The sequence below is a fragment of the Phaethon aethereus genome (genome assembly GCF_964289735.1).
Source record: "Phaethon aethereus genome assembly, chromosome: 7".
Lineage (NCBI taxonomy): Eukaryota > Metazoa > Chordata > Aves > Phaethontiformes > Phaethontidae > Phaethon > Phaethon aethereus.
In genome coordinates, this window is record NC_138583.1 from 25,389,598 (window position 1) to 25,404,950 (window position 15,353).

The 15,353-nt window shown below is 38.7% G+C and overlaps 1 protein-coding gene across 1 annotated transcript in view; it reads right to left on the reverse strand.

The window, feature by feature from the left end:
- Positions 1-14,985, reverse strand: part of LOC309407059 (gamma-aminobutyric acid receptor subunit pi-like) — a gene marked incomplete at its 5' end in the record, with an annotated part of 41,014 nt that extends 26,029 nt beyond the window's left edge. The window contains 2 exons of the mRNA XM_082002469.1: positions 8,903-9,006; positions 14,930-14,985. Of these exons, the coding sequence (XP_081858595.1) occupies positions 8,903-9,006; positions 14,930-14,985 (160 nt within the window). The remainder of the gene's footprint in view (positions 1-8,902; positions 9,007-14,929) is intronic.
- Between the last annotated feature and the right edge of the window lie 368 nt (positions 14,986-15,353).

Below are 15,353 nucleotides of genomic sequence, written 5' to 3' on the forward strand. Positions count from 1 at the left end.
AAAGTTGGTAAACACCTGGCACTCATGACAGAATCTATAAATGCTTTGTTCTGGACTCAGTTGAAAGTTCCAATGTAAAGTTCCAGCTTAAAGCAGGACTGTAAGCTTGCAGCCTCCCCTGATGGTAACCTACACGCTTCTTATATACTGTAAATTGTACCTAGGGATTAGAAGAAAGCGCTCATCTATTGGAAGACTTTGGAGGTAACTTCTGAGCAAAATTATTTGACTGAAAAGTTGTCAGACCATCGACAGCTTCTTCTGTTTCTTTCCATTCTTTTCAGGTCTTGATACTCCAGGAATACATTTATGTTCTGTCCCTCCAGGGTTAAAAACTTGACCCTCTAGGAAACTCAGCCCAATTTTCTAGGGTGCAAAAACAGTCAATTGATAACTATGCTTACCATTGTACTACATCATTATTACAGGTACAATATCGCCAGCCTCAAAAGATCTGTCAGACCCTCAAAAAATCATTCAATTTAAAAATCTGTGTTATTTATAATCCTTTTTCTGATATTTTTTTTTTCCCCCCAAAGTCTTCCTACAGATTCCCAGGTATGCCTGACAGACCATATTATTGCCAACTGTCACACAAGAATTTGGCAGGAACTTCATCATGCAAGGTATATGTCTAATGATGGACCATCCTAAGGAGATGACAATACAGTGTTCAGCTGACTATGTGGGAATCATGGCTGGGAATAATCAGACTCTATCCTGTTGTTTCATATTTTATTGGTAGGAACAACACTTGATCCTTGCCTAGTTAAGGTGATACAGATTAGGGGAAATGTTCATTAGCAGCATTTCAATATCATCAGTGCTACTGTTACACGTCTGAGGGGAAAAGATGACTCTCCAGAAAGATTACTGAAATTAAATTAGGTTTAATTTTCCTGGAATCACAGCAACAGGACTGGGTACATTTCTTTCTTTTCTTTCCTGTTGGGTATTTTTCCAAATATTATTGAGTAACCCAACAGAAGTGTAGTGCTCGGTGACTCCCAACCACCAAAAGACATCTAGCTTAGATTAAGGAATACTTCAAGCTTAAACTAATTGTCCTAGCATGGAACTGCCTTGCAGTGCAAGTGCTAAGGAGTGGTAGTATAGTCAGGACAAAACCATCCTGCTCTGCTAGCCCTGACAGTCTTCATGGCCCCAAGTGCTTGCGCTGTGCAGCCAGACTGGCAAGCCAAGCACCCATGAAAACTCATCAGAAAATTACATCCCTTCAGATAAAGCAACATGCCAGGGAGGAGTTGTGCATGAAAAAAAAACAAACAATTATGGAAAGGATCTTTACCGTGCCCAGCAGGTCAAGAGAGGTGATTTTGCCCCTCTGCTCCACTCTGGTCAGACCCCACCTGGAGTCCTTTGTCCAGCTCTGGAGCCCTCAGCACAGGAAAGACAAGGACCTGTTGGAACAGGTCCAGAGGAGGCCACAAAAATAATCAGAGGGATGGAACACCTCTCCTATGAGGACAGGCTGAGAGACTTGGGGTTGTTCAGCCTGGAGAAGGGAAGGCTCTGGGGAGACCTTATTGCAGCCTTTCAGTACTTAAAGGAGGCTTACAAGAAAGATGGGAACAGACTTTTTAGCAGGGCCTGTTGTGTTAGGTAATTGTCCTAAACTAAAAGAGAGCAGATTTCAACTAGATATAAGGAAGAAATTTTTCACAATGAGGGCGGTGAGACACTGTCCCATGTTGCCCAGAGAGGTGGTAGATGCCCCATCCCTGGAAACATTCCAGGTCAGGTTGGACGGGGCTCTAAGCAACCTGATTGAGTTGAAGATGTCCCTGGTCCTGCACAGGGGGATTGGAGTAGGTAACCTTTAAACATCCAAAGGTCCCTTCCAACCCAAACTATTCTATGATTCTATTAACACAATGCAAGCTGCTGAGAATAGCTTTGCTTTACCAGTTAATTAAATCAGAACAATATTAATAGTTAAATGCTAATTTCTTTTTTGTGCAAGGCTAAATACAATTTATGGCACCTTACTAAATAAGCAGTCTTAATAACAGAATGAGTCTTCCCATAATTATCCACCAGGGTTTCCCCAAACTTCCTCTGAAAGGTCTCCTGTTGACAGTGTCAAAAACAGGGTGGTAGACCAGATGAGGCAGTCAGTTCCTACATTTCCATATGTTTGCCAGGCATCATATGTATAATGACAACTTCAGAAGAAATCTACTGATCTTCAGAGGAAAAGTGAAGTCAGTCTGTCCTGCATTAGTGAAAGGAATCTTCAAAACATGGCAAAGATGCCAAAGGGTGTGCCTCGTTACTGCAATGGGTGCACAATCTAATTAACATACATTTTAGATTTTACTGAAATTTATGTGCAAAGACTGTTACTTTATGCATCTTACAGATAGTCAGAGTAATCCCCTATGGGAAAGAAGCCAGAATGGTAGCCGTTAGCATACTTAAAAATTAAGTTTGGGTCACTGAAATGATCACAATCTGTTAAACTTTGTACCAACAAAGTAAACCACCACTGGGTCACGTACGTATCTGTAAGTCTAAGACCTACTACTTAAGTCAATGAGCACTATGATGAACTCCTAGTGCTGAGCTGTTGGTACTAGCTCTTTTTCATTTAGTTTAAGAAAACTTAAAACAATTCTGACAAAAATATCTCAAAAGGGATGACTTTTTGACAGAACACCTCATCCTTGCAGCAATACTGGATAAAATACCATGCAACTCTAACAGAACATTAGAAGGAAAAGCATCACTAGAATAATTTATCATGGTTTCATGAAAAACTGTCTGCCTGATTGCTGGCTTTGCTTTGGTTTAGAGTATTATGGGACTTTTACATAAAGTGATAATATTATGCTTAGATTTTTTCAGTGCATTTAACTTCCCACCACAAGACATCTTTCTTGACAAATATATGTAACGTGAAGAGCCTGGACAGATTAAGATAGGCTTTCTGACCGATCTCACCTGTAACTGTTGATACAAAGACATCAGAAGACAGACCCATTTCTAGCAGGAATCAGCTTCAATTCTATTTGTTCACATCAATGATCTTTAGACAGTGATGTATCTTCACTAGCACAGTTTGCGGACAAGACAAAAAAAATCAGTGGGGATAGTAATCACAACAGCTTGTTAAAACATTTGTCAAAAAAAAAAACGTGTTTTAATACAGCCAGATGCAAGCGATTAATGTGGGGACAAATAATGCAGGCAGTATGTACAGGATAGGAAACCATCTTGGCAAGCATTGCCTTTGAGAAAGATTTAGAGTTTGTCACAGATAATCATTTCAACGTGATCTTTCTGTACTATGCTTTGGCAGAAGCACTATTGCAGTGGGGAGCAATACACAGAATTAAGTTATCCTGCAATCTAGACTGTATTGGCAAGACTGTTATGAGATTGCTGTGACAAGATTTGTTTTCCACATTCAAAAAAAAAAGTGCAAACAGCAGACAGAGTTTAGTTGAGAGAGAGAGAAATATTCCAGAAGACAAAAACTCTGGAAGCTTCATATCAAAGCTTATAACATGAAAATTTAGGATCAGCATTTACTCAGCTTGTCAAAGAGCAGATGGAGAGGTGACTTGCCCAATGTCAGTAAGCCCATAGAAGAGGTATCCAGTAGCAAGTTGTACACATTCTCTAACAAAGCAAAGCAAGATCCCAGTTTATGAAAGCTAGAAACAACGTGAAACTTCAAAGATTTTTTTTTTTTAATAACTGAACTTAATTACTGTTCATCATTTAGAGCCTCTAAAACTCAGCATTGCCACCAAACCAAAAACAAAAACTACTTTCCTGCAGGCAGGAAGCTGGGTTTGGTGGCAATGACAGTCTCATAGTATCTCTTATTTCCATGGGAAAGGAAGGAAAAATCTACATTACCGTCTGTATATTGAAGTTTACAGTTCTTCACCCAATCCTTGATTTAACAAATCACATTTTTAAGGATTCAGTAGGGATTCAGAAGATTTTTTTTCCAATATACAACTGGCCATATATATTCTAGGCTTTTTGCCTTTTTCTGAAGGATTAGACATTGGATAATTGGTACATAAAACAGACTCATAGACGACAATTATTTGGCACTTCTTTCTCAGGTATTCTATAGGCTTGTCTCACTAATTCAAAGGGTCTTAGACACTGCTGACATCCTGATACCTCCTGATCTCTTTTGGGGTGAACTGTAAACTTCTGAGGACTAAAAGACATTCATCTAATTAAACTCATGGAACTTAATATAAACAATATTTAGGAGAAAAATATGTTGACTGGTCTTATGCAGAACGCTGGAGTCAAAGATTTAATTTGCTTTCTTGAATTTAAACCTTAATACCATGAAATGTATTACTCACTACAAAGCTAAGGAAAATAATCTTTTAAATGGGGTTTAGAATAACTGACTTAAGCATGACACTTCTCTCTACCACTTGAAAGCAGCTTCCATATTCAAATATACTTGGTTGTGACCTTTTCCTAGTCTCTCTCTTTTTAATTAGAACACTTAAATTATCACATTCAATCACAGAACAAAATCTATTTGTATAAAATTATTTACGAGATTTTATGCATCCCTTAACACCTCTATGAACCTGATCCAAGGCTCACTGAAGTCAGCAAGAATTGCTCATTAATTCAGAGAGGTTTGGCATAGCACCTGAAGTTATAAAATTGGTCTACGCAGTTTCAGCAGAAAACCTGATGTCGAAATCAGCTTGTATTGCTGTGATAAAGTGTCAGGGTTATGTAGCACATTTAAGGGAAATAACTGTGCATTTTTAAACTCCTTATGTCAGCCTTTCTATAGAAGACTTTCACATCTATCTAAAAGTCTAGAAAGGATATTATTACCTTAAGGGGTACTATCTACTAACACTAGTATAGGAGTATTTCATATTCCAGTCCAAAGAACAGGTAAAATCATTCTAGATTAGGTAATTTTTTTGATTCACTAATGGAACTCTCTGGGTCTATCTGTTCAGTTTATTAAGATTTGCTTGACAAACTGGCTCAAAGATGCTATAGTAGAGGAAAGAGAACGTTCTTAATAGTAACATTCAGATGAGGGCAGAGCCAAGTAACCAGCCCAGCTGGGATTCCTCTGTAGTAAACACTGGGTAAAAGTATCCCCATAATTTTGTGACTGGTATGTGCCACCCACAACACACAAACATAAAATGCTCGGTCATTTTTACTTGTCTGCAAACTTTTGACACACTAATCCTGGCTTCTTCTAATCTAGCTTTAGACACCTAATTTAGGTGCCTAGAGATGGGAATGACAGTCTGTATTGGGCATAAATGGCAGCATTTGGGTAGCAAGGGTCCGGAGGGGTGACCTGTATGGGAGGCGATGACTAAAGTAAGGTGAGATTAATCCAGGCTTAAAATCTAGAAACCCATTAGTTCCAACCCACGCAAGGAGAGAAGACAATTTTTGTGTTATGTGCAGTCCTTGGATTCAAATGAAAAATACCTTCCTAATCCCCTCCTTAATGACACTAGCTGAGTTGTACCTGCTTAAGTAATTGCCAGTCACCCATCAGCCCCAGCACAAGGATCAAACACAAACAAATAGGCAAGTGGAGGGCTTATTAAACTAAGAATTTATGAGCTGCCATAAAATTTCCTTGACTAGTAAATATTTCTGTTTCTCCTGGCTTTAGGAAAAAGGAATCTTCATTTTATGATCATTTGTTTAGATCTAATATTTTCTTTTCAGGACTAAAAAAAACTATTTTACTAAATATTAAGGGGTTCAGTGTCACTGATTTTGCAAGAGTATGATTGTACCTTGGTAGCAAGCATCACTTCAAAAATCCCCATTTCCTGCCTGAAGAAAAATTTCAAGGACAAATAACTTGGAAATTACTTTGAATGACATTATTCTAAAATTCAAGCTAACCTCTGGCCCTCTCACTCTTGATAAAAATCACATTTCAGTGTTCCATTACGACTAGCTAACATTAAGTTCAAAGCCCTGTAGATGCCAACAAATAATACCATCTAGTTTTATGACAAATTTCTTCAGGCATATTTATGAGTGCATACCTAACTGACCACACAAATAAACAGGAATATGCAGACTTTTGAAAGCAAAGGAATCTTGGCCAAAAAAAAAAAAAAAAGGCAAGGGGGTGTGGGGGGAAGCCTCTCCGCTTAAGGAGGCAGGCTTTAGGATATTATTTTTTGGTATTTCTGCATATCAACATAAATATACTAGGTTCCCATTTCACACAAATCTTTTAATGCACTTCAGACAGCAAACATAGATCTTGGGGTTAATATGCATATGCATCCTTTTCCGTTCAAGTTTCTAGAAATATGAGTTTCCCTCTCAGAGTAAATCAGCACTGATAGGTCGACACAGTTAGAGCTGTGCTGGCTTTTATAGTAGCTAATAATCTCCACCAGTACCAGAATACCCCAATTTATGTTTTTATCATGCATTTTTTCATTAACCCAGTCAATTCTAACCAACACTTTGATCTTCAGATCCACTTCTGATTTGCAAGTCTCTTACTATTAACAGGCAAATATCATACCAAAGAAGTTAAGGATTTGGGGGGATAAGGAACATAAAAAAAAAAGTTACACAAGAGGTATAAATGACTAAACTGATACTCTGGCTTCATTGAGTATTTAGCAGATGTACTGTAGCCATAGATATAATTCTGAGTAAAGCCAATTATACTTAAATTTCTTTCTCACAAAGAACAGATACAAGGTAAACCATCTGCAAGCAGATAACGTCCATAGAAATAAGCAAAATATTACATGGAACCAAGCTAAGATAACTGCAGTCACACAATTCGGTATAATCCACTGATTTCTTAAGATGAGGATTTAGGTTGGTTTACTAGCTCTACTTCTGAGAAAAGCAATAGCTTCTCCTGGACCTGAATCTCATCCGAGCTGCTGCCCACCTTGCCAGTAACACAGAGGGGTCAGGGCTGGGCAGATATTACTCCCCACCCAGAGCATACATGCCTCTATCACATGGAAAATGATCCCAGTTGAACCCAAATGACCTTGCAAAAAGCTGCAGGTCCAAAAATTGGGATGAACACTTCCTGGGCCATCCTAACCTAAATTATGCCTACAAAAAAATCATTTCTCACAAAACCACCAACTCTGCATTTAGAAACAGCATCAGTAAAATGTGTTTTTCAGAGCCTCATCCCATTCCATCAGCAGTGGGGCTAATATATATCCATGAAAGGTTTCTGAGACACAAGTGTTTGCATGCCTGAGCTGTGGCAAGCACACGCAGCGATGCTGGCACTGTCTGGATGTGCTAGATGGGCTCTGCACGTGCCATAGACTTGATCTGTGCCTGAGCTCCTCTGGGATTTCCAGGCAAACACAGAAAGTCCTTAGTATCCCTCTGAACAAAATTCCCAGGCAGAAAAAGAGCTACAGCCTTGCTGTATTACAACAGCTGAGAAAAAAAAAATTGTCTCACGTTAGAAAAGGGAGATTCATAACTCAGAAGTGCTTTACTGTTAGTCTTAACTACTATCGCAGGATTTTGCAATGGAACTCTGTTTGCCGTCTACCAAAGCACATCCAACATGGCAGCGCCAACGTTATCTCTAGTACTAGCATGAAGTAACACATGAAATAACCATATGTTCAGTGGCCATTAATATATTTTCCATGATGCATCATCTCCAATGAAAGGGGTTAGTTTATTTATTAGCATTGCTTTTATTTTGCTGATCATTTTCTTAGACAATGTAAATACTTTAAAGCAGTTGTATCAGCAGCTGAGACAATTGCAGTAAAACCAACCAGATGAAACGGTTATTCTCCCTTTCACTTAAACCTAAAATACAGATCTATCTAAATATTTTTATGAAATGGAGTCAGAAATTGCACATGATGCAGTGTCCTTATCGAACAGGCCGATAGTCTCACCAGGCATTTGGATGGCAAGAGGTAACAGTAAGGTTTGAGAAACTCTTTAGTCAATCATTTTTAAGCAGAATATAAAGGGGTATAAAAGCCTTCATCCGAAACCCCTAACATTTCTGAGCATCTAACTTAAGAACCGTTGCCTAGCGTTCACTCTGGAAGTTTATTTTCTGACAGACACGCGGCACTGAGCATCTTTTCAACACGCAGAAAATTTTCTGTTTCAGAGTTGTACAGTTACTCCGGGCAGAGATGTTCACCCTGCCTTGTAACTCTCCAATGTTGCCGAAATGTGCAATAGCCTGAACCAAGCAGGGAAGGTATTTGTCACCGAGGTTCCAGTTGCGTAACGTTGACCGCACTGCAGGGCAGTGGAGTCATCCTTGCTGCGGTAGACTATGTAGGTCTTCCAACCTGGCGACCGTGGCCTTCTGACACAGGGAACCGACATTTTTGATTCATTTTCCCTTACAGTTCTGCAGTGAGCCAGTTCAGTGACCTTTAAGACCCAAGGCAAGAAGCATTTATTGAATAATTCTCTTGCAGTCTTATAGCAGATGCACCAAATACTTGGTATAGTAACAAGATTTGCCTGTGCTTTTAGCAACAGTTTGATATATAAAGCTTTCTTATCATTAATCAAAAAATTTTATCGTTCTTATTATTTAGGAAATTAGGGAAAATTATGTTTTTAAATAGTTAAGGTATTACAGCTTATTTCACTGGGGATACATGAATAGCCAAGTTTCTAAGAATCTGGAAGTTTTGCTTGTGAATGCCTGGAATATATAAGTTTCACCTTGGGCCACAAAAACTATTAAGCTATATCTTACTACGTCATAGTACATCATGAATAATCAGATCAGTCACTGTCAAACATTGAAGAAAAAAAGTATAGCGAAAAAACATTTGCTCTCATTGCTGAGTTTCAGACACTGCATTATGTTCTGGCTCAATCTTATTAAAAGAGCTTTGCTACTTACTATCAAAAAACGGACGTAGATACTTGTTGTATCCTTTTATTATTTTTTGTATAGTTGGAGGTAGAATTTCATCTTTTCCTTCAGCTTCGGGAATTTGCATTAACCTAAAAGGAATGATAAAAGTGAGGTTTTAAAAGAATATCATCAGTTATAGCAGAGATGACATTCCAGAAAAATGCTGTATTAGTTTCAAGGTTAGTGATGATTACTGTCCATCAGATAACTTATCATGAAACATTTGTATGCCTGCATTTCACAGCACTGTAGGAAAAAAGTTCTAGAAAATATCAGGTTTTATAATCTGTACTAGTCTATTATTTGAAAAAAAAAAAACACTTTTATACCTTAAAGTCTATCATCTGTCTATCATTTCTTAACACTTCACCTGAGAAAGTAGTTCGCTTTTCTTTAATACCTTCTCTGTAAACAGGACACTATTGTTATAACCTAGGAATGTAGGAGGGATGTTGATTGTTTATTTCAGTATTTAAAGTTAAGCTTCTTTTTACATTATGAAATACATTCAATTTAGCTCCTGGAGAAAGACAGAAACCTGCCTCAGAGATTAGTAAATAAAAACTACTTTTTAAATCCTGCTTTTACAATACAATTTTTAAACAGTTTACTGAAATAATCCTGTTGGGCGAAACCAGAGAAGTATAATCAGAACGCAAACCACTCCTATGCTCAAAAACAGCTACAAATATGATCCACAGAAGTCAAATATAAATAAGTAACTACCAACCCCATTTTTGCCCTGGGGCCCCTGCAATAACCTTACTGGGAGGTTCCTAGGGAGGACGAGAAAAGGGAGAGAGAACGACAATTCTTCACTCAGACCATGTCAGGATTCATTTTTACGCTATTTTTCTTTCCTCCCCCCCTGCCCCTTCATATTTTATGGGTCTTGGGTCATCAAGGACTTTTACACGGTAAGTAACTGTCCTATAGCAAAAAAAGCTTTACTCTTAATTTCTGCCTAACCCCTAATGTGAGCACCCGAGGGTGCGAGCAGGGTGTGTTCACCCATCACAGATTCAGGATACGCACTTCGTAAATCAAAGCACAAGCGGTACCAACTGCTTATTGCCAACGATTTGGGAAAAGGGGAGGTGTGGCTTTTCCTTAATTATGAAGGTGATAAGCAAATAATTGATTGACTCAATGAAGCCCAGCCGGCTGCAGGCAGAGGCATTGTCTCTGCTGATGGAGAGCAGTCATCTATATATTCAGCAGGAGAGGGTCTCTCTATTTTTTGCCCTATGTGCTAAAAGGGACTGGTCACCAAGAGTGGCCAGCTCTACCCCTGAGCTTTCCTACAGCAGGCACAGGAGTTGTAGCTATGATGGCTCAGCCCTGGGGAGGAGGATGTAAGTACAAATCGATGGCTGGGGGAGCGCTGGTGTTTTATGGTCTCAGTCCTGCCAAAGCCTCACTGAAATTCTTCTTCTCAATTTCTCCCAGAGCTGCTCCTGAAACATCTGCTTGCTCTTTCTGATGGTATTTCTAGGTCTCTTGCAGTCTTCTAAAGCTTGCTTCCTTGATTTGAGTTTTACTAGATTTCTGTGAGAACCTGAGCTGCTCTGTCAGGAAATGGTGGGGTTTATCCGTTAGGAATAATCCAGTGTTTTAGATGGGCAAAACTTAAGTACCAAGACTATCTCACTGAGTGCACATGGCCAAATTGCACCATGGTTTTAGATGAGGTGTCCACTGCTGCTATTGCTGCTTACTTTTTCTGTTTGCCAGACTCTATTCCAACATAAGTAGCTGTTTTTTTATTAAGTCTTATAAGTTATATAGCTTAAATATTTGAATGATCCTATTTCCATTATTTTGTCCCTGGTTTTTCTTTCTTTATTGTTGTGAACTTTGTTATTACTTTACTTCACGTTAAGTGTGGTCTTGAGTAATGCCAGCATTGAACTAAAGAATATTCCTCCTGTAAGTCATGTCCTAAAGAAACAAGCATAGCCACATTGAGCTCAAATGTAAATATGAATAAAAAGCCCAGTTTTATGTTGCACAAAAGTGTTGGAATTAGAAATCTACTTGAACTTAATTCATTTCTTAATTCATTTCTTAAATACTGTACTAGCAACAGATGTGTCTGTGTTTTCTAATTTACATATAATTCTAGCAAAGTGTTCAATGAGCTGCATGAGTTTAATTTCACAGTTCTACTGGATTCTTCCTGAATAACTTTCACATATTGTGAAACAATAAAGGAAAACTTGTCCCTTTTCCACTGCAAGGGTATACTACTGTTCTGCTGGTCAGTATGCAATTGTAGAGTGGTCTGGTATGTTATCATTAATAGCTATGTTCTGAAATATATCTTAAATATTTAGCATTATTGTATGCAAGTCCTTCTCTTAAATCACTTGTGGTACCTTTTGACATAATTCTTGATTTCATTAATACATGATGTGTGCCCTCGTATCTTTTGTCTTTGATTTTATGGTTAAGTAAGAACTTGCTGGCATGGGAAAGCTGTTGTGCAGTAATTGAAGCTGTGAATTAATGGGGCACTATCTCTTGTGGGCTATTTTGTCATACAAGCTTTGAGAATTCCTACCATGGTAAACAAGTGTCTGAGAGGAACCTGATGCCTCTCAAATGTGTGGGTGGTGCCAGCACCTGGGTAACTTTGGGCATTCTCAGAAGCAGACTGCCAGTGTTGGGGGGCAAGGAACCTACAGATGTTATGTGCCTTAAGTGGTTTTGCTTACCTACGTTATAAGGGAGGATGTTTCCTTTCAATTACTCTTCAATTCATGTGCCTCACTCATCACTAAGCAAGAGTGAGCCCACAGCTGCCTACATGCTTGCAGGAATCTTTCTTCTAAAAAAAAAAAAACTGTCATATAGCCTTAATGCAGGGACCACAAAGAATAAAAGTAAAAGCTGAGAGTCTTTCCTCTTACACATGTACATCTTCTCATCAATTCATCTAAGCTGCTCTTTTACCCAGTATTTGTGTTTTTAAATTTAGCTAATTGCATAAGTTTTAGTTCCTGCATTTTCTTAATGTATTCGAAATACATTGGCACACATCTAAGCATGGAATTGCCTTGAAACAGCTGTTCCAGCCACTCAGGAGAGAGTAGGCTTTTACAGAATAAAAATGATTATGTATTTATTTGATAGCCTGGAATATCTATCTGTTCAGGGCTGTCAACATATAATACATGTTTTAAACTCTTCAGGTTCAGTGAGCCATGCTTGCTTTTATAAAGTCTGAATTCTAATTATTTCATTTCCTCAGTTATGGCTCAAAAATTTAGTGTTTTTATAGGCTAGGCTAACCTTGGAAGGTACAATAACTGCTTGTTATTTACGATACTTTCAAGTTAGTGTCTTAACAGAATTGACTAACTAGAGGGCGGAAAAGGGAACATCTGCTCTAAACAGCAGCATGTATCACTCCTTAAAACAAAAGTACAGTCTAAACATATGCATGGGAATATTTTTCCTGGCTATTTTTTGTCAGAAGTAATGTATCATGGAAGAGTCAGAAATACCTCAGAACTGAGAGAAGGGAAAAACAAAATGCCAAACACAGTCTGAGCAAGCTTTTGAAACGCACCCCTCAGGAAAAACTAGAGGAAAAAAAGATTTTTTTAGGCAACCCACTGACAGGCGAAGAGTTTACAGATGCAAGCAAAGGTGTTACTTCTTGTTTCACACCCGATGCGCTCAGCGCTACAGTCTTTGCAGACAAATTGCAGCAGAATCGCCCCAACCGCTGAATAATTCTCTGCTTCAAAACAGCCAGTACTGTCACGGGTTTTTGGTTAATTGGTGAGGTTGAAACAGCAGCATTACATTACCACCCACCAGATACAGGAACAGATACTCTAAATAATGTAAGTACTCTTAAATGCAGAGAAAAAAAAAAATCAACATCCCACTGAATTTTCTGGATCTGGCCCTACAAACTCAGGCTAGCATTCTTTAATTTGAAAACGCCCTTCCTGAAGAAAATGGGAGTCCTTATTGGGATCAAATAGTGGATTTTCTTGAGCTGATTCCTGATAATGATTTGTAGTTTAAGTTCTCCTGATTACTCTGATAAATTTGCCTCAGTTTTTTTCACTTAATATTTCTGGGAAAGTGACCATCCAGGCAACGCCCTGGATATAGATTTTACTATGTGTGTGTAAGATGTGATCATAATGTAAGTTAAGGTCAAGTGCTGAAAGCGAGGTTAAGAAATATCATTCAAGAAGGAAGAACTAGCAAGTAAGGTGGGGACTGATAGCCTAGTGTGACTCACGTGTGCTGTGATGGATCATGTCCTCTGGGTATGAGAGGGAAGAGAGGCTCTGGCTGTCTCTAAACTTTAAAAAAAAAAAAAAAACTATGGATTATAAGTACTTGGAGGAAACTCTGACCTAGTGTCTCCTGCACATGCTCACACATTAGCCAGAGCTTATACAAGTGGGATGTCTAAGGGGATGCTTGAGGAGCAATCCTGGCCCTTGCTCTGGTGCACCTCAGTCCTTGGATATTGATCAGAAACACTTCTCTGGTTTGGTGCCAAGTGGGATAGTTCTTGTTTTAAACAGCAGTTTCACCAAATCTTCCTGACTTGTGCACCAGAAAAAGGCATTTGTGTTCCGAAGCATGATCTGGGCTGTGAGCTAGCCAAGCGGCAGAGCTGCTTCTCAGCCTGTGTTTGGATCTGGGTGCCCGTCGCCAGACCAGCCTGACGCTGTGTGCTTGTGCCCAAGCTGTGCATGCGTGTAATCCCAGGGATACCACACAGGAATTAACCGTCTCTGCTTCTGGATGCTCTTAGCCACGGGAAGCTGTACGAGAGGATTCACAAAGTCCGCTCAACAGCAGTGAAGGCAATTATACGTACAGGCTGAACTTCTTGGGGAGTTTTGCTTCCTTGTCATTTAGATGCTTCTGAAATTGTGTTGGTCTCTTAGCAGTGCTTTATTACTGCAAAACCATGAATCATACGGTGATTATGGTGTGGCAAGTCACAGCTGATGAGGAAGGAAGGTGGAATTAGAGCAAGTGTGTGTTCTGGACAAAGATCTCTTGATAGCACTGGAGAAGGTGGGGGGAGATGGATGTTCTAAACTCCCTTTCAGGGGACTGTTCCACCTGCCCTCACAACCAAATGGAGGCTTTATCTAAACGTGTTCGCACACCCACTCAAACTAAAGCTCAGGCAGAATCTTATCTTGAGGAATTTATTGGGACACCAAATAGGTTAGGCAATTCTACACAGAATTGGCTAACAGACTTTAAGTGTTTAAGTTAAAGTGGTAATGACAATTGTTTGACCTGTCAATGCTTGCATTTTATTTTTTAGATTTACTTATAAAGAATATTTTTCCCTGTTTTTATAAAAGGAATATTTTAAGTGTTCCATTTCTACCTTAAAATCTTTGTCATGGCAGCTGCACTGTTAGCAGGATTACTTGTACACAGAAGGGATCAGCTTCACCTTCAACACAACTCAGCTTTCCTAAAGATGTCATGATTTCATCAATGGGGAATAAAAAGACAATGTTTTAACCAGATAATTCTCTTTAAGACACTCTCCTTTAGCAACAAATGCAAAAGATTACTTCACTACCTCAGGCTTGTAGTACATCTAGGTGGACCTTGTGCTTGTGTCCTTGGGTAAGGTACCATGCTCCAGGCAAGGACCATGTGCCCTTCTAAATTTGCTAAGCATCTGATATGATATTCACACTTTCTACACAGTAATCCTTCATTTGAAGGATCATTTGCTTAAATTAGATTACTTTCTTTTTTCCTCCATCAGTCTTCTTGGTGAAAAAAAATCTGTAACTCAAGGCAGCTGAGATGATTCGTGAAGGAGTTCAGTCCTGAAATTCTGTTACTAATATGCAGGACATTTAATCTTTGTAAGAGGCAAGATTTGACTGTCAAGTAGATTTGACTTTGACTTGGTCAGACATATTTCTAATTATAAGTGAAGTGAGTATAAACTAACTGATATTACACAGTGAAGAAATATTTTTAGCAAATATTTCTTACCCACACAGCATCAATAGAAAAAGAGCTCTGAGACTGCTGCATTTAACACTGCACATTGTCAGGCGTGGTTTCAAAAGTTCTTGTAGGTCCTAAAAAAAAAAGTGCAGAGGTAATGTTTTACCACACGTTTGCTTTTCAAATATACAAATTTCACAAGATTTTCAACTCTAAAGATATTGTATCTTGAGTATCTGCTGCTATAAATGTATTAGTAAGTATCTTCAACAATAAAAAAAACTTCAAACCCTCCAAAAAGACATGGTATCAGTAATAATTTAACTTACCAATAGAAGTTGCATTCCAGAATATTACAGCTCTTTCATTTTTGCATCTGTCCTTTAAATACTAGGGAAAGTAATTGTTTTGAAAAATAATGCAATCATGTGCAGGAGAATCAAACACTGAGTTTTGTCTCTGCTTTTCA